This window comes from Propithecus coquereli, unplaced genomic scaffold (genome assembly GCF_000956105.1).
Source record: "Propithecus coquereli isolate 6110/MARCELLA unplaced genomic scaffold, Pcoq_1.0 Scaffold13, whole genome shotgun sequence".
Taxonomy (NCBI): Eukaryota; Metazoa; Chordata; class Mammalia; order Primates; family Indriidae; genus Propithecus; species Propithecus coquereli.
The window spans coordinates 15476936-15497189 of NW_012137191.1; the positions used below are offsets into that span (position 1 = coordinate 15476936).

At 44.0% G+C, this 20254-nt stretch overlaps 1 protein-coding gene across 1 annotated transcript in view; it reads right to left on the reverse strand.

Annotated features, from left to right (window-relative positions):
• Positions 1 to 20254, reverse strand: part of FAM184B (family with sequence similarity 184, member B) — a 118661-nt gene that overhangs the window by 32920 nt on the left and 65487 nt on the right. Inside the window, exons 6-7 of the mRNA XM_012638455.1 lie at positions 15963 to 16073; positions 11849 to 11956 (exon numbers count right to left, since the gene is read on the reverse strand). Of these exons, the coding sequence (XP_012493909.1) occupies positions 11849 to 11956; positions 15963 to 16073 (219 nt within the window). The remainder of the gene's footprint in view (positions 1 to 11848; positions 11957 to 15962; positions 16074 to 20254) is intronic.

Here is a 20254-nt window from a genome sequence, read left to right on the forward strand (position 1 = left end):
GGAATTGGAGGTTGCTGTGAGCTAGGCTGACACCACCGCACTCTAGCCCAGGCAACAGAGCAAGACTGTGTCTCAGAAAAAAATGAGATAAGCTTTGAAACTCTGGGACACAGCTAAGATGGAAATTTATAGCCTTAAATATATTTATTAGAAAACATTCAAAAAGTTATAAAAAGAAAAACAGAATAAACCCAAAGTAAATAGAAGCAATATAAAATATAAAACAAATGAAATATAAAAAAATAGACATGACCAACACATCTGAAAGCTGGCTTTTTGAAAAGATAAATCAAATTTTTGGCAAGTCTGATCAAAAAAAAGGGGAGAAGAAACTTAAATCGAATGACAGTTATTGTGGAGATTAAAAAGAATTCCAAATGTACTCTGAGACACCATGAAGCCCGTGAAGCGGAATCTGCAAGAAGTAATTTCTGGGTCACTTTATCGACCGCTGCTATATTTAAAGGAGTTCTGGGCAGGAGTCCAGAAACAGGAGAGGACTGAAAACACTAAAGCGCCTGAAGCACCTGGGTAACAACACTGGCCCACCGTTACATTGCATTTGTTTATTTCCACCATTAGCTCATGGATGTATATTACTCTGTGAGGCAGCCAGGAAAGGCACTTTTATCCTTGATTTACAGATGGGGAGCTAAGACTGCAGAAGTCTGGTGGCTTGTCTCAGGTCACATGGCCACTGGAGGAGGACAGGAAGACGAGGCCCCTGTACTTTCTGACTCTCATCCATGTCATTCCGTGTTCCTGCACTGGCACTCAGCTGTGCTGTGTTGACGTGATCGCCAGCTGCCAGCATCGGGGCCTAACTGGATGTGAGCTCATCCTATGTTGTGCAAATATGCTGCTGAGAAGTGTCTGCAAAACAGACTCAAAATCAACCTGAGAGGAGTGACGCCAGCAACATGGCAGAGGAAAGCCCTGGTCCCTCTTTCCCCTAATACACACACAGATTCAGCAAAAATTTATGGACAAATTCCCTTTATGAGAAATTGGAAACTAATAAAAAGGCTCCTACACCCCTAGAGAATGTAAAACCAGAATTACTAAAGCTGGGAGGGAGATTCGGGACACCCTCTTGCCAGAGATGCTGCCCCTGGTGCAGGACCATATGATCAGGAAGAGACACCCCCCCTAGCTCCCGGCTTCACCCAGGAGAGGGAAGAAATTGGCTTGCATGTCCGGTACCCTAACTTTTCCAAGGCCAGTCCCCAGAGGACTGGCTTCTGCCTTGCCAGTCCTGTGAATCAAGGATTAAAGTGCCTTTCCTGGTTGCCTCACAGAGTAATATACATCCATGAGCTAATGGTGGAAATAAACAAATGCAGTGTAACTGTGAGCCAGTGTTGTTACCCGGGTGAGTCAGGTGTTTTAGTGTTTTCAGTCCTCTCCTGTTTCTGGACTCCTGCCCAGAACTCCTTTAAATATAGCAGTGGTCGATAAAGTGACCCAGAAATTACTTCTTGCAGATTCCCTTTCACGGGCTTCATGGTGTCTCAGAGTACATTTGGAATTCTTTTTAATCTCTACAATAACTGTCATTCATGTTGCTTTAAGTTTCTCCTCTGAAACTTGGAGCACTGAAAGGTCCATCACAGTCTACAGCCATACCACTCCAAACATACCCGATCTCGTCTGAAAGGTCTATCATAGTCTAGCCCCCTGCAGGAGAATGGAGGTGGAGGCTTGGGCTGGTAGACACCGTAGCTCCCTCTTGGCTCGGCACAGCATGAGCAAACAAAAAACATAGCTGCCTGCTTCTCTCTGAGATGCAGAGAGTTGGTAGAGGTCCCAGAATCTAGCCAGGCTGATTGATGGGAGAGTCCCCTGTACATGGTCAGTCTGTGAAGGCTGGGAGAGGTGCTTCCTTTGTCTAACCTACAGACAACAGCACAGAGAGTCAAGGAAAATAAAAATCAGGGAAAGATGTTCCAAGTAAAAGAACAAGATAAATCCCCAGAAACTGACTCTAATAAAACTGAGTTATATGATTTACCTGACAAAGAACTAAAAATAACTCTCATAAAGATACTTACTGATAAAAAGAACAATGAATGAACAAAGTGAAAATGTCAACAAAGAGACAATATTTAAAAATGTACCAAACAGAAATCCTGGAGCTGAAGAACACAATAACTAAACTGAAAAATTCACCAGAGGGGTTCAACAGCAGATTAGACCAAGCAGAGGAAAGGCTAGGCAAACTCAAAAGTGAGTCACTGGAAATAACTCAGTCAGAGAATAAAAAAGAAAAAAGAAGAAAAAAAGTGACACCATCAAGTGGAACAAAATATGATTATAGGAATTCTAGAAGGAGGAGAGAGAAAAGATGAGAAAGCTTATTCAAAGAAAAATAATGGCTGAAAATTTGGAGAACAAAATGAGCATCTAGATCCAAGAAGCACAAAAGATACCAAATAAGATGAACACAAAGAACCACACTGAGACACATAATAATCAAATTGTCAAAAGTCAAAGAGAAAATTTTAAAAGCAGCAAAAGATGAGCTACTTGTTACATATAAGGGAATCTCAATAAGACAATAAGCATATTTTTCAGCAGAAATCTTGCAGGCCCGAAGTGAAAGTACAATCTTTCAAAAATGAAGGAAAAATAAAGACTTTCCAGACAAACAAAAGCTGAGGGAATTTATCACCCCTAGACCTTACAAGAAATGCTAAAGGGTTCTTCAAGTTGAAATAAAAGGCTGCTAAACACCAACAGGGTTGCATTAAAAAGTATGCAACTCACTGGAAAAGGTAAATATATAGACAAATACAGAACTACATTACTGTAATGATAGTGGGCAAGTCACTTTTAATTCTACTATAAAAGTTAAAAGACAAACGTATTAAAAAATAATTATAGGCATACCTGAGAGAGATTGCAGGTTTGGTTCCAGACTACCACAATAAAGCTAATATTGCATTAAAGTGAGTCACATAAATTTTTCGATTTCCCAGTGCATACAAAAGTTATGCTTATATTATACTATAGTCTATTAAGTATTCAATAGCATTATGTCTAAAAAATGTAATATTCCTAATAAAAAATACTTTACTGCTGAAAAATGCTAACAATCTGAGCCTTTAGCGAGTCATAGTCTTTTTGCTGGTGGAGGGTCTTGCCTTGATGTTGATGGCTGCTGACTGATCAAGGCAGTGGCTGCTGAAGGCTGAGATGGCTGTGGCAATTTCTTATTTCTAAAATAAGACAACAAGGATGTTTGCCAAATCGATCGACTCTTCCTTCATAGAAGATTTCTCCGGAGCATGTGATGCTGTTTGATACATTTACCCCACAGTAGTGCTTCTTTTAAAATTAGGGTGAATCCTCTCAAACCCTGCCACTGCTTTATCAACTAAGTTTATATAATATTTTGAGTCCTTTGTCGTCATGTCAAAAATGTTCACAGCATCTTCACCAGGAGTAGATTCTACCTCAAGAAACCACTTACTTTGCTCATCCATAACAAACAATTCCTCATCTGTTAAAGTTTTATCACGAGATGCAGCAATTGAGTCACATCTTCAGGCTCCACTTGTCATTCTAGTTCTCTTGCTATTTCCACCACATCTGCACATACTTCTTCCACTGAAGTCTTAAACCCTCAAAGTCATTCAAGAGAGTTGGGGTCAATCTTCCAAATTCCTGTTATTGTAGATATTTTGACCTCCTTCCATGAATGTTCTTAGTGGTATTTAGAATGATGAATCTTTTCCAGAATGTTTTTAATATACTTTGCCCAGATCCATCAGAGGAATCACTGTCTATGGCAGCTCTAGCCTTGGGAAATGTATTTCTTAAATAATAAGACTTGAAAGTTGAAATTACTCCTTGATCCATGGGCTGCAGAATGGATGTTGTGTTAGCAGGTATGAAAACAACATTCATCTCCTTGGATATCTCCATCAGAGCTTCCCGGGTGATCTGAGTTGTCAGTGAGCAGTAATATTTGGAAAGGAATCTTTTTTTTCTGAGCAGTACATCTCAACGGTGCGCTAAAAATATTCTGTAAACCATGCCATAGACAGATGTGCTGTCATCCAGGCTTTATTGTTTTATTTCTAGAGCACAGGCAGAGTAGAATTAGCATAATTCTTAAGGGGCCTAGAGTTTTAGAAATAGTAAATGAGCATTGGCTTTAACTTAAAGTCACCAACTGCATTAGCCCCTAACAAGAGTCAGCCTATTCTTTAAAATTTGAAGGCAGGCATTGACTTCTCCTCTCTAGCTATGAAAGACCTAGATAGCATCTAATATAAGGTTGCTGCTTCATTTACCTTGAAAAATTGCTACTTAATGTAGCCACCTTCATCAATGATCTTAGCTAAATCTGCTGAATAACTTTCTGTAACTTCTCCATCAGCACTTGCTGCTTCACCTTGCACTTTTATGCTATGGAGGTGACTTCTTTACTTAAATTTCATGAAATAACCACTGCTAGCTCCCAACTTTTCTTCTACAGCTTCCTAACTTCTCTCAGCCTTCACAGAACTGAAGAGAGTTAAGGCCTTGCTCTGGATTAGGCCTTGCCTTAAGGGAATGTTGTGGCTGGTTTGATCTTCTATTCAGATCACTAAAACATTCTCCATATCAGCAATAGGACTGTTTCGCCTTCTTTTTTTTGTTGTTGTTTATTTTGAGACAAGGTCTTGCTCTGTCACCCCGACTAGAGTGCAGTGGTGTGATCATAGCTCACTGCAACCTCAAACTCCTGGGCTCAAGAGATCCTCCTGCTTCAGCCTCCTGAGTAGCTGGGACTACAGGCACATGTCACCATGACTGGCTAATTTTTTTTATTTTTTGTAGAGACGGGATCTTGCTCTGGCTCAGGCTGGTCTCAAACTCCAGACCTCAAGCAATCTTTCTGCCTTGGCCTCCCAAGGTGTTACAATTACAGGCATGAGCCACCATGGCCAGCCTGTTTGCTTCCTTATCATTTGTGTTTCCACTGAAGTTTCCTTCAAGAACTTCCCTTTGCATTTACAACTTGCCTAACTGATGCAAGAGCCCTGACTTTCAACCTATCTTGGCTTTCAACATGCCTTCCTCACTAAGCTTAATCATTTCTAGTTTTTGATTTAAAGTGAAAGAAGCTCTGCTTCTTTCATTTGAACACAGAGAGGCCACTGTAAGGTTATTAATTGGCCTAATTTCCATATTGTGTTTCAGGGAACAGGGAAGCCCGAGGAAAGACAGAGAGAGATGGGGGAACAGCCAGTTGGTGGAGCATTAACAACAGGCACATTCATCAAGTAAGTTAAACTTCTTATATGGGCATGGTTCATGGTGCCCCAAAGCAATTACAATAGTAATATCAAAGATCACTGATCATAGATCACCTTAACAGATATAATAATAATGAAAAGGTTTAAAATATAGGGAGAATTACCAAACTGTGACTTAGAGACACAAAGTATATTTTGAAATTAAAGTATGTACATTGCTTTTTAAGACATAATGCTATTGTATACTTAATAGACTATTATACAGTATAAACATAACTTTTTTTTTTTTTTTTGAAACAGAGTCTCGCTCTGTTGCCCGGGCTAAAGTGAGTGCTGTGGCGTCAGCCTAGCTCACCGCAACCTCAAACTCCTGGGCTCAAGCGATCCTTCTGCCTCAGCCTCCCGAGTAGCTGGGACTACAGGCATGCGCCACCATGCCCGGCTAATTTTTTCTATATATTTTAGTTGTCCGATTAATTTCTTTCTATTTTTAGTAGAGATGGGGTCTCGCTCTCGCTCAGGCTGGTCTCGAACTCCTGAGCTCAAACGATCCACCCGCCTTGGCCTCCCAGAGAGCTAGGATTACAAGCGTGAGCCACGACGCCCGGCCTAAACATAACTTTTATATGCAGTGAGAAACCAAAGAATTTGTGTGACTTGCTTTATTGTAATATTCACTTTACTGTGGTGGTCTTCCACCGAACCCACCACATCCCCAAGGTATGGCTGTATAATGGAGCTGACAAATTCCTATTGCCTAGTGACGCTGCAGCCATTGTAAAGACACAGCACAACACATTACCTTTTCTGTGTTTAGATACACAAATACTTACCATTGTGTTATAATTGCTAACAGTATTCAGTACAGTAATATGTTACTTGATGTTGCCATATAGCCTAGGTGTGTAGTAGGCTATGCCATCTAGGTTTGTGTCATTTCTCAGAATGTGTCTCCATTAAGTGACACATGACGGTATTTTACAAATGACCTTGACCACAGGGATCAATAAAGAGCTGGCTGAATGAGCACTGTCAAGCCCAGTAATACTTGTTTTAATTGTCCCCTTCTCTGAACTCTAAATGGAACAGGTTCTCCAGCTACTCTTTTTTGGTTAGGTGATTAAGATTCCAGTGAGCCCTCCAGTAGGAGTAACCCCGAGCCTCTCCTGGTGTATCCCAAGTCATTGACCTGATTCCTCCTCTTGGGTTCCCCATTAGCCATTTTGCTCAGGGTCAGCCGAGCTCTCTCTCCGGTACTAAAGTGGCCAGGGTATGACTGGTTTGCGCAGAAAAATAAATAGTTCCACTCCTCCTGCAAACCATCCACTGGAAAAGCCTCCTCCCAACTCCTCCCAAGCAAATGGCTGGTTATTTTAAACCTGGGTTCACATTAAGTCTTCATCTTTCATCTTCCAGTCATTTAACCTCTCCTGGATTGTTTCTATTTTAAAGAAACACCTTCGCCCAGGAAATCTCCTGGAAGGGAATATTCGAAGTCATTTTCGAGTTCATTTGACAATCTTTCAAAGGTGGCATTAGGTACATCTTAAAATAGAGCAACTAATCTAATGAAGTTTTGCTGAAATGATTACTGAGGACTATAATAGATACTATAAAGTCACCTTACATTTATAGAATCTTTAGCAGTTTTTCAAAATGCCTTCAAATGCTTTCTTCTGTTCATTATCACAAATCTCTGGGGCAATGGAGGGCAGGGATTATCGCTGCCATTTTACTAATGAGAAGTAGTATAGCACCATGGTTTAGAGCTGCGGCCCCAACCCCCAGGCAGCAGATTGGTACGGGTCCGTGGTATGTTAGGAACCAGGGTGCACAGCACAAGGTGAGCAGTGGGAGAGCAAGCAAAGCTTCAGCTGTATTTACAGCCGCTCCCCATCACTTGCATCACTGCATGAGCTCCACCTCCTGTCAGATCAGCGGTGGCATTAGATTCTCATAGGAGCACGAACCCTACTGCAAACTGCACATGCAAGGGATCTAGGTTGTACACTCCTTACACAAATCTAATGCCTGATGATCTGAGGTGGAGCTGAGGCGGTGATGCTAGCACTGGGGAGTGGCTGCAAATACAGATTATCACTAGCAGAGCGGTTTGACTGCACAATAAATGCAGTGCACTTTAATCATCCTGAAACCATCCCTCCTTCCGCCCCCGGTCCGTGGAAAAATTGTCTTCAATGAAAACGGTCCCTGGTGCCAAAAAGGTTGGGGACTGCTGCTGTAGAGCACGGGCCTTGGTGCCACTCTTTGGACTTAGTTTCCCCATAAGATGAGGCTAATACTTGTGGCATAGGGTTGTTTGAGGACTGTATAAAGCTCTACGTGCTTGGCACACAGTCAGAGCCTTACCTGTGCTTGCCATCATGAGTAATGAGGAAACTCATCTCAGGAAGGGTTTTGGAGTTGCCCGAGGTCCCTGAACAGGTCTGGGGTAGAGCTGGGGCAGAACCCATGTCCTGACCCTCAGAGGGGGGCTGCTGCCCTATCCTATGCTGTCCTCTTGGGCTCCAGTGAATCTCAGCTGATGCCAGAAACCTCTCCATGGAGTGAAGGGCAGCCCTCCTTGTTCCATGTCAGATCAAACTGGACACCTTTAGTCACACCAGACGGAGGGTGCCAGCCCCTAATGGCCTGAAGACACTCAGGACGTTGCAGTTAAGAGCCTAGTGATCAATCACCTGTCTGCTGACTGCCCAGACAGCTGTCGCTTTGGATTCATGTGGTCCTCTAGGTATGGTACACGGTGACTGCTGCCAGCAGACCACACGGGGCCCCCAGTGAGAGGGGACACTTCTCAGGCCGGGAGAGCTTTGGAATGGCCCTGGCTCCCTTCCCACTGGCCTCAGGGATCCTGCCCGTGTAGCTTCCCCTGGCATTCCTTTTCCTGGCGAAGTCAAATTTCAGCATGAGGCAGATGTGAGCAGATGTCTCTCTTCTGGAAAACCTTCCTGGACTCTTCCCCTGGGTAGAAAACTTCCTCTCCCATACAAGCTGCCAGAGAATTCTCACCATTATTATAGCACTCATCATATCAGGATATTATTTAAGTAAATATTTACTTCCCCCATTTGAATTTGAGCCCTTCAAGGACCAAGCTTGGGCCTCATTCACCTGGACATCTAGACCTAAGGCTTGTGTAGTGACAGCACTCATATGTATTTGTAGAAATGAAATGACTTGAATAATAGTTACCAGAAATGACTGTCGTTTCCCTTCTGGAGAGGGAACAGACAAGGGCATCTAAGAAAACTTCTCTTCTTTCTACTCCTAGTTCAGTGTGACCCAGACACCAAAGAAATATTCTAGAAAAAAGTTTTCCTTCAGAATTACTGAGACTAAAATGGCTTTCTGGAAACCAATTAATGAAACTTTGAATCTAAGAGAATCAAGGAGCCTGGTTTGGAGAGACCAGGAAAAAAGGCTCAGTAAGGTCCCAGCTAAATTTGATGGGGACAGAGCCACACCCGGGTTTGGCAACCCTCTCTCTGTATATTCTGGGAATGGAGGGGAGAGTCTGCTCTCCAGCGGTATTACTATTTTTATCTCTCTTGACTCACTGAAATGCTTTGGCAGAACAGCTAAGGGCCTAAGCTGAAACCCCTGAGTCTTGAGCAAACTTAAATTTTATAGCTGTACCATCCAGCAAGAACATCACTGGGGAAGCTGTCATTTAACATCCTATTCTATAACAGCATCCCTGTTTCCACTAGCAGATCAGCCATCAGATTGTTCAAGCCCCGCTAAGCCCCCTTGGCATTGCCTCCACCCCTTGCATGGCCCTGTGTTGTTTCAGGTACGGCCACACTGCAGTACTGCTCACACATCATCTAGATCTAGGCAAAACTTGAACTCACTAGGCCGTCATATACTAGGCTTGCCAAAACTATCTGGACACAATTATAAATCTTCTCCGACTGGCAAAGTTCAGAAAGCTTTGTAGCTCACTACGTTGGTGAGGTTGTGCGGCTGCAGGCATATGTGTGCTGGTGGGAGGACACGGTGGAACAACCTCAGCGGGAGGCAGTGGGGCAATATCTGACAATGCTCAAAACATGCACACATCACTGGATCCAGGGAGTTCTACAGTAGTAAGAGTTAGCATCTCGGAGCATTTACATGTGCCGGGTGCTGTTTTGAACACTAGACAGATATTAATTCATTTAGTCCTCAAAAAGGCCCTCTGAGGTAGGTGGTGTCATCATCCATGTCTCATAGCTGAGAATGCTGAAGCAAAGGGACATTAAATCATTTGTCCAAGATTATCCAGCCAGTAAGAACCCAGGTGTCTGGTTCAAGGGTAAGCTTGCGTAACTACTATACTACACCATATCCCTCTACAGTGCTATGCACTGAAGTATCATCTATAATAGCAAAAAATTAAAAACCACTTACATGTCCATCATAAGGGACAAATTAAATATATTATGATTTTTCTGGTCAAAGGAGAACTAGACAGTTATTATTTTCTTAATGAAGTTGATATGGAAGTGTACTGATGTGTTACAATTTCCAAGCTATAAAAATTGAAGTTAAAAAAAGCAGAATGTAGCAGAGTATGCTATCATTTGAGGGGAAAAAAGAATATCTATAATTATGCCTGTATGTGCACAGTATAGCACTGAAAGGATATACAAGAAATAAAATAAAACAAAACCGGAATTTTTCTCTAGGATTGCGGAACCTGGGGGAAAGAGTGTATTCCTTTACATACCTTTTGAATTCTGTACCACATATATGGTTTGCTTATTTGGAAAGAGAACTTAATTTGAAAGCACAAACAACACCTGCAAAGTGCGTGACAGTTCCCTAGTAGAAAACACTGCACCAGATGTTTAATTCTATTACAAAATGAAAGCATGGTTTTAAAGCTATTTGTTTATGCATATTTCTCCCCTCCAGCATCCAGCTCACAGGCTGGCACATCCTGGGTATTCCACGAATGACTGGAATCAATGAGTGAATACAGTGCATATTGAGTTGAAGCAAATGGAACTGATATTTGTCAAGGTTCCTTCTGCAACTCTATACAGGAGGAGTCTGCACTGCCCTCTAGAAACCAAGCTCAGTGAGGGACAAGGTTCTAGATTAAGAAGGGTGGGATGAGGGCTGAGTTTCATGATGGACCAACCCATGGTTCTCAACATGTTCTTGCTTTTTTTAGCTAGAGCACTGGTTCTCAACTGGGGGTACTTCTGTCCCCCGGGAGACATTTTTGGTTGAAACAGTTTGGTTGGAGGGAGATGTTACTGGCATTTGGGGAGTGGAGGCCAGGGATGCTGCAGCACATGCTATAGTAAACAACACAGCCCCCCACAACAAAGAGTTACCCAACTCCAAAGTCCTGAAAAGCCCTGAGGTGTGGTGACAGCACAGGCTCATGGACAACACGACCTGCTGTTGGACTCTTGTTCATCAGCCTCGGAATATACTGAGAACTTCTACGTGCTTGTATTTCCTCCTAAAAACACAGCCTGTGGTAGACTCTTCCTGAATTGAAGTCTCCAGCTTATCAACCTTATTTTAAATTTAATATCATCAAGGAGGATACCAGCTAGCTCCCCACTGCCGAAACAGAGGGTTACTGAGCCAGGGCACTCAAACACCGACTTCACAGAAATTATTTATGTTTCTGACATCATGCAATGAATGGTCACTGAGGGTCTGTGTTGTGGGTTAAATTGTGCCTCCACGAAGACAGACTGAAGTCCTGACCCCCAGTACCTATGAATGTGACCTTATTTGGAAACAGGGTCTTTGGCGATGCAATTGGTTAAGATGAGGTCACAGTGGAGTAGGGTGGGCCCTAAGTCCAATGACTGGGGCCCTTATGAGAAGGCCACGTGCAGACACAGAGACGCAGGCACACAGGGAAGGAGGCCGTATGATGACAGAGGCCAATATTGCAGTGATGCGTCTACAAGCCGAAGATACCAAGGAATGCCAAGGATGGCCCAGCAGCCACCAGCGGCCGGGGAGAGGCAGGGAAAAGGCTCTCCCCCATCCTCCAGCAAGAACCAACCCTGCCGGCACCTTCATTTCAGACTGCGGGTCTTCAGAACTGTGAGAGAACAAACTTCTGTTGTTTAAGCCACTAAGTATGTTGTGGTAATTCATTACAATAGTTCTAGAAAAATAATACAGCCTCTCATGAGACAGACAGACAGACGCATAGGAACCAGCCTCCGAGAGGGCAGCTCCACATGAGAGAGAAGGAGATTTTGGGCTGGGAGGGAGGCAGCGATGGGAAGGGGTGTTATTAGCACTGCCTGGTCCAGGCTGGGCAGACTCAGGCCCTGCTCTAGGGGAGCGCCCCTCTCTCTGCAGGGCAGGCTGCTCTCGGAGAGGAGAGGAGGCTAATCTGACAAGCCTGATGCTTGCTCAAAGCACGTGGATAATTACTCAGAACTCTGTTTTCTTTGTGGTTTTTGCAAATGGATTTTGTGGTGATTTTTTTTTCTCTCGGCATTTTGGCAGTGCTGAGGGGAGACATAAAAGAGCCCGTTAGCATCGGCATGTGTCACTGGGGACGCCAGAGCACTGAGATGGAGAAGGGAAATATCCTAATTAAAGCGAGAGGTTACCTGGGTCTCCAGAATGCTGCTGCGCTGGCAGTCTAATTCCTGCGGCCTCACTTCAGCTCTTTGGGGGTGTACCTTATTTTGTTGGATAAATTCTTCCAGCCTTAAAACCTAAAACAGAAGATAAGAAACACTGGGCAATGAAACCAAGTCCTACTTCCTGGCTATGGTCACCAACCTGGGAATCGATTCTCCTGGGTCTGTCTGTTCTGGGGAGAGTGTCCCATTAGATAAATTCCACACATGCTTCTAGAAATGCCATTTCTAATTAGCTAGTTGCTCAGTCTTTCCAGAAGAAGGTAAGCCTAGCAGGTTTACAGTGTTCCACTCTTTCCTTTAAATTATTTAAACACCCATTTCTATACTAGACCTGTAGGATAGCTTTTGTGCCATTCTTGAAATGCCATTCAATTTCTTTTTTAAAAAGTTAGTTGGTAAAGAAAATGAACAGCATTTAAGAATTGTACAGATAAAATGAGAGAAGAGTGGTTGGAAGGTGCTATAAAATTGTAATGCCTTAATTATGATGATTATTACTAACCAACTAATTGTAATGTATCAATTAAACAGGCTGCTTTCCTTCTAGACTTTGAGGAGAACGAGGCCAAACACCATAAAGGAAACTGAGACTTTGCTAGCAATTCTTTCTAGAAAACCTAATACTTGTCAGGTGCCATGCTAGGTAAGAGGAGGGAAGGGGAAGTGACGGAGAGAGAGGAAGATAGTAAAATAGGCCGGGCACGGTGGCTCATGCCTGTAATCCTAGCATGATGGGAGGCCAAGGTGAGAGGATTGCTTGAGCTCAGGAGTTCGAGACCAGCCTGAGCAAGAGTGAGACCCCCATGTCTACTACAAATAGAAAGAAATTAGCCAAACAACCAAAAACAGAAAAAATTAGCTGGGTACGGTGGTGCGTGCCTATAGTCCCAGCTACTCAGGAGGCTGAAGCAGGAGGATCACTTGGGCCCAGGAGTTGGAAGTTGTTGTGAGTTAGGCTGACACCACGGCACTCTAGCCCAGGCAACAGAGTGAGACTCTGTCTCAGAAAAAAAAAAAACGTAGTAAAATAATAAAACATGGTCTCTGTCTTTAAGGAGCTGTCATTTTATGGGGAGATAGACATGTGTTTACAACCACAGCAACACTCAGTAGAGGTACATACAAAATAAAAATAGCATCATTAATGGTGCATTTACTCTGTGCCAGCCACAGATCGAAGCCTTTGACAATATTAACTCTTTTAATCCTCACAACAACCATTATGACACAGGTACTACTGCACAGAATTTGCAGTAGTAAACTCTGCCCAGGGGAGTTCAAGCAGCTTTAAGGGCACCGAAGGATGAATAGGAGTCTGCCAGCAGTGAAGGTGGGAGAGTGCATTCCAGGCAGCAGGAACAGCAGGTGTGATGGTAGAGGGCGGGTGGGATGGATGTGAAGACTGAAGAAAGATTCCACATGGTGGGGGCACATGAAGGAGCGGAGGAAGGGAGCAGAGTCTTGGGGGGATAGTAGTGGCAAGTTAGGGTGGGCCCAAATGGTGAAAAACACAGGGATAAAGATTTTTATGGAAGGAGGAGTGGGGCTTTGAGCAGATTGGGGTTTTATAATATGAGTTCTAGAATTAGCTGGCCTAGGGAGAATGCGGAGGCAGGGAAATCCATGACAACACTCTTGCAAGACTCTGGGCAACATTGCAGAGGAACAGCAAGACCATCAGAATGTCCTCTCGGCTTTACATAAGGAGTATTTTGGGAAGAAATATTTCAAGATTATGAAACTCTCCTTATATTGCATCTTGCTCAGGTTTATGAAATATTCAAAGGGGTCCTGTGCAATTGTTTATATAACATCCGTAAGCAGATAAAGAAAGAGTCTAGGTGCCACTCTGAGGATCCTGTCCAAGGCATAGGTCTAGAGAGAAGGAAGTAGACAGAAAGGCTTAACCCGTAGGACCCACAGGACTTGACAGTGACTGGGTGCGATGGCAGGGTGACTACGGGTGAGAGTGGGAGAGCTGGCAAGTGGGTGGATAGATGGTAGGTACCCTGCAGGTGGTAGAGGAATTGAGGATGAAGAGCAAGACTGAGGCCCTTTGTCGATGGTCAAGAACTTGGTCATGCCTTGCAATCTGTAAACACCCAGGTGTGAACGATCCTTGGGCATCAAAGAGGCAAGGTACTGTAATAGCGCTGGTTAGGGGTGGGGTCGTTAGAGCCACGTTACCTGGGTTTGAATCCCGGATCTGCTACTTGTTAGCTGTGTGACTTTGGGGAAGTGATTTACTGTGCCTCAGTTTTCTCATTCGTAAATCAGAGATAATAATAGCATCTTCATGATAAATCGGTTGTGAGGATTAAAAGAATTAGCAAATATAAACTGCTTAGATAGTGTCTTGACTGGAGCAAGTATTCCACAAATGTTAGCCACTGCTATTTTTAAAGAGGAATTCTAAGTGGCATTCACAGAAACAGTCAGATCCTGGCCCAGGCTGCTCTGGCCCAGGTGGTTCAGCGGGATAACTGGGCTGGTCTCATACACATACACGAAGTCACCTTCCGCTCTGCAGAGCTAAGTGGTCTGGGTGCAATAAAAAGATTGGCAGCACAGCTCAACAGGAAGAGAGGGAGGGGTGGAGGGACAGACGGAGGGAGAAGTGAAGGAGGAGGGAGTGAGAAAGAGGAGGGAAGAGAGAGAAATGGGTTTCTTTCCCATGCAGCCCCACCTTGGTCTGCGCTAGAACAGAAGCTTCGATGGCAGAGTTCACCAAGAACCACCTTTAGACCCTGACAGATCAAGTCTAAGCCACGACTTACTCATTGGTTTTTTTTAAATAATAATTTCAGAAATAGAAAAAGAGTTAGAGAAAAATATAATTAACACCTGTATACTCATCACTCTGCTGAAGAAACAACACATCACAGATACAGTTGCAGACCCTCACATTCTCTCGCTGCTAGAGATAACCACTGGTCCAGATTTGATTCTATCATCCTCATGCTTCTTTAGATTTTCCTCCAGGGATACATATTCCTAAACAATGCTTTGCACATGGCCTCTGTATTCTTAAAAGTTCCCCAGAGGGCCGGGCACGATGGCTCACGCCTGTAATCCTAGCTCTCTGGGAGGCCGAGGCGGGTGGATTGTTTGAGCTCAGGAGTTCGAGACCAGCCTGAGCAAGAGTGAGACCCCATCTCTACAAAAATAAGAAAGAAATTAGCCAAACAACCAAAAACAGAAAAAATTAGCCGGGCATGGTGGCGCATGCCTATAGTCCCAGCTACTAGGGAGGCTGAGGCAGGAGGATCGCTTGAGCCCAGGAGTTTGAGGTTGCTGTGAGCTAGGCTGACGCCACGGCACTCACTCTAGCCAGGGCAACAGAGCGAGACTCTGTCTCAAAAAAAAAAAAAAAAAAAAAAAAAAAAGTTCCCCAGAGGTTGTAATGCACAGCCAAGACTGAGGGACCAGCTTCATGGGCTCCTGAGGGCGTGGGAGACTCCAGCATCATCTGGAAGGTATGAGGGAGGGCAGGGGAAGGAAGAAAACGTCTTTACATTTTTTGGTCTAATCAGGCTTAGAAATGGACCTTAGAACCCTGTTTCTAGCCTTTTCCACTGGAAACTTCAATACTTTTAGAGGCCCACAAAAATGTTTCAATTTCTTTCAAGGTCAGAAAAAAAAGGAGAGTCTAGATTATATTCATCTTTCTACCAATGCAATCATAAAATATGATACTTTTTTTTTCTTTTTTGGTATAGGAAGGGCTCAGAAAGGCAAAAGTGCCTCCAGCCCACAAAAGTGCTAATGCAGCCTTGGAGAAGCAAAGGGCAGAGAACTGCAGATTGACCCCTCCTGACACGTTTAGCCACAGAATCAACACCAGCAGCCTCCTCTGTCCTTTTATGCGAGACACACCCCTCTAAATCAGGCTCTCTGTTACTTGCAGCTAAATCCTCGCCCCCTTAGACAGCCTTCCTGTCTAGCCCAGTGTCCTTTCCTCTTCCGAGGATGCGAGGAGGCGGGGGAAGTGTCCTGATGTTCCTGGCGTCTCAGTTAGGCAGAAACTCCCAGGGCCCAGAACCATCCCCTCCAAGCCTTGAATTTATCTGGGGCGTACCTCAAGCAGAGAATTCTGGAGCTTCACATTTAGGGCCACTTTCTCTTCTTCCAGCTGCTTTATTTCCTTTTCTGATTTCTTCCTCACTTCCTCCAACTGTGCTTCCACTTCCTAAATGATGGTTAGAAGAATTAACCACACGAGGCACGAAAACAGGACACAAGGTATTCATACCCTGCCTTGATTCTCCCAAAGCAGATCAAAGCAGCTCACAAGAGTCATGAGGTACTGTAAGTGAACATAAATTAGAAACACACGAGAAAGTCAAAGGAAAACAAGTGTTACATTTGTACCATGAAGTCTGATACTAATATAAAAGGTTGAGGGGTAGGGTGGGGTGGATCCCTGGCATTAAGTTTTCTAGTGTCAAACAACAACAGAGAATACTCATTACAGAGAAAATTCTCAGTGTCATAAGTCAAAAAGCCAACTACATTTTCGAATGCAGGGAAATATTAAAAACAGAAGGAAATTTCTCCTTCTCCACAGCATCCGTACGCTAGTCATAATGATGGGCTCACAGGGCTGTCTCTGCTGTGGTCCCTCACCACAGCCCGCAAGCCTCGGGACAACGCAGATCCAGCTGAAGGAACATTCTGGAGATCACATGAGTGGTGCAGCCACCTTTGAGCTGTGTCACGTTTATCACATTTCCGAACCTCTCTGTGCCACGTGCATGCTTAGCACCATTCCAGGTACAGAGCAAAGGCTCAATATAGGATAAGTACCACTATTGTTCTTGTAGAGCCCTGCCCTTTCTGATCTAGCTTAATTTCTGGAAAAATCATGTAAGTGTCTAGAGGAATGGATGAAATAGTCTGATCCTCTTAGCTGAACTTTCAGGTAGATATTGCATCATTCATTCATTCAACAAATATTTCTTGAGATCTACCATGTGCTGGGCACTGTTCTCAGAGCTGGGGATACAAAAGAGATAAAATGCCTACGCACCAGGAGCTCCCATTTGAGTGGGAAAGACAGGCAGCAATGAAAGTCAGTCAGTAAACAATATGGTAAACGCTACATTGGATGGATAAACATTAAAGCGGGGCAGAGGGCCCTGTGGTGTTGGGGAGGGGTTGAAATTTTAGATAATTTGGCCAGAAAAGTACTCCAGAGAAAGTGACTATTGAGTAAAAACTTGTATTAAGAGAGGGAGCTTGCCAAAGAGAAGTCTGGGTGTGAGCCTTCCAGGACCTGCAAAGGCTCTGGCATGTTCTACAGACAGTGAGGAGGCCACTGCAGTTGGACCAGATGAGGCCAGAGGGACATCATGTAAGGCCTCATACAACCGGGTGAGGCTTACCAGTGAGATGAAGGCCACTCGACATTTCGGCAGAGAGTGACGTGATTCCAGTTGTACTTTGGGAAGCTCACTGCTGGTTTCTGTCTTGAGGACAGACAGATGGGGGCAGGTTTAGAATGGTGGCAACAGGCCCAGGAGGAAGCTGCGGCCATAACTGGGGCAGAGTGACGGCAGCTGGGTCCCTGGCAGAGCGTGGGCGGGCGGAGTGGGGGAACTCAGGATACACGTGCAGTGTTGACAGACAGGACTTGCCGAAAAGAGAAGGGCCAGGATGACACAGGTTTCTGATCCAAGCAAGGGGAGGGTGGTGCTTCAACACACCACTGGATAAAGTAGTGAACCAGGCAGCCCAGTGGGGAAAGCACACGTGAGCAGGCAATTAAAACACAGTGTAGTAAGAGCTACGCTCATGTAGGTACACGGGCACCATGTATAAGACAACAGCATCACTAGGCTGGGCAGGGAAGATTTGTAGGAAGACTCATATTTAAACTGGGACCAAAAGGATCAGTAAGAACTGGACAGAATTAGACAGGTGAATTTGGGAGTGGGGAGGAAAGTGTTCTCCATTAAGGGAAAGAACATGCAATGAATGATGAACTAAAAAGCTGAAGGGCAGAGTTAGACAGGGGAGAGGTGTGGGCTGAGACAGGAGGGGCAAACAGGAGTCCACTTTTGTAAGGTCCTTTTTTTTTTTTTGACAGTGTCTTGCTCACTCTGTTACCTGGGCTAGAGTGCCGTGGTGTCATCGTAGCTCACTACAGCCTCCAACTCTTAGACTCAAGCGATCCTCCTGCCTCAGCCTCCTGAGTAGCTGGGACTACAGGCATGCACCACCACACCTGGCTAATTTTTTTATTTTTTGTAGAGAGGGGATCTCACTATTGCCCAGGCTGGTCTTGAACCCCTGGGCTCAGACAATCCTCCTGCCTTGGCCTCCCAAAGTGCCAGGATTACAGGCATGAGCCACCACCCCCAGCCATTGGTAGGATCTTAGAAAACCATGTTAAGGAATTGGAGCTGCACTGTGAGGATGACAGGGAGCTGTTGGAGAGTCTGAAGCCAAGGCTGAGTTTTCAGAAGGTCACACTGGAATGGAGATCGGATTACATGAAGTAGGGTGACCAGAGGCATCATGTGGCCCATCAAGAAATGGTGGTTGACTGGATCGGTGTGGTACCATGGAGGACAGAGGGAAGTGGAGACATGCCAGGGCCAATGAAGAATTAGAATAGATTTGATGGCTGATTGAATGTGAGGGGTGAGAGAGAAGTCGTGTTTGACTCCTGGGTTTCCACCTTGAACATCTAAAAAGATATTCCTGTTGATCACCTCCATGACTTTATACTTTCTGTGGGGCCAGGCCCAGGCCAGGCCAGTGGCCCTTAGCATTGTCCCTTAATGCTAAGAAATAGTCACTTCTAAGAGAAAAAAAGAGCCATGTGGTTTGATTGAAAGGGTCATGTGACCTGGGCATTTAGCATGTGGATAGTCTACATTCACTAAATCTATGATCCCCTTTGGCAGGGCTTGTTGTTTTGGAAAGTTCATTTTCTGAAAACAATATGTAAATTATCCTTTGGTTCCCAACAATTCTCAACTAAAGCAACCGTTAGCAGCAAGCCCATCCCCTCAGCAAAAATTCTGATTTTTTTACTTCGTTAATTAGCTTCTCATCTGCAGAAGCTTTTACTGAACAAAAGTTTTGTTTAACATGCTTAATAGAACAAACACTAACAGTGCCAAGATGTGTTCACTGTAACAGCACAGAGAAAATCTCCCGTGATAACGATTTTTAGCATAAAAGAATGGTTATTTCTAAATTTATACAGCCTAGCTTCCTAGGGTATAAGTAATCAATCATAGCCTCAGCTGTTGCCTTGACAAATGAACCTAGTATGAAAAAATTCCCCCACAGATGGAAATAACTGATTTCAGCAGTAATTTTTGGCATTAGTAAGCTTCATTTTAGGTGCAGAATAATGTGGTTTACAGTTAGAAAACAAACAGTTCTGGGTCACTGAAAGAACACACATTAAAAAGAAGCATTTCCATTCCAGTTCAGTCCAAAGTAACCCTGAGGATTTCAACAGGAAGCTCTAACATTCTCCTGACTCAGGTGAAGAGGAAAAACAACTACAAAGACAAGAACATGAGGAAGAAGGAGACTAAGGCTTTCAAATATATAAATTGCTACATCCCAAACCTGGAAGAGAGTTCCATGGGCCACTAATTTATAGAATTCACAGAGTACTTTCATAAACTCTGTTCTCACTGAGTTTTCATATACCCAGGGAAACAGGCTTTGTTGCATTCATTTTACAGGGAGGAAATCCCACAGCTGATAAGAAACAAAAGCAGCACTAACACTCATTTTCTGCCTCTTTGTCTAGATTGTCCACAAGTACAGGTAATTTAAGAAAAGACACATGAAGGCGCCACTGTGAGGGAACAACAGCTGAGCAACCACAGAAAATTATATGGCGGAGATTTCAGTTGGAGTTTTAACAGAAAACATGTTATCCTTTTTCAAGGAGAAAAGTTACTTATTTGGAATGTACTTATAGTAAAGTTCATAGTGCAGCTTAAAGAGTCAACCAGTAGAAAGTCTAAAATGTCACCCAGAATCAGTCATTAGCAATAATACCAACATTAATACTAATCAATTGTGGGGCATTAGTCCCCAGGAAGGGACACACCTCAGTAGTAGGACTTAACAAGAACTAGAGAAAACTATAGATTCTTCCTAACAAAGCTTAAAATTAAGTCTGGAAAATGATAAATTTTATATTATGTATATTTTATTACAATAAAAGTAATAAGGCTGGGTGCGGTGGCTCACGCCTGTAATCCTAGCACTCTGGGAGGCCGAGGCGGGCGGATCGTTCTGAGCAATGGGGGCAGGTTTAGAATGGTGGCGACAGGCCCAGGAGGAAGCTGCGGCCATAACTGGGGCAGAGTGACGGCAGCTGGGTCCCTGGCAGAG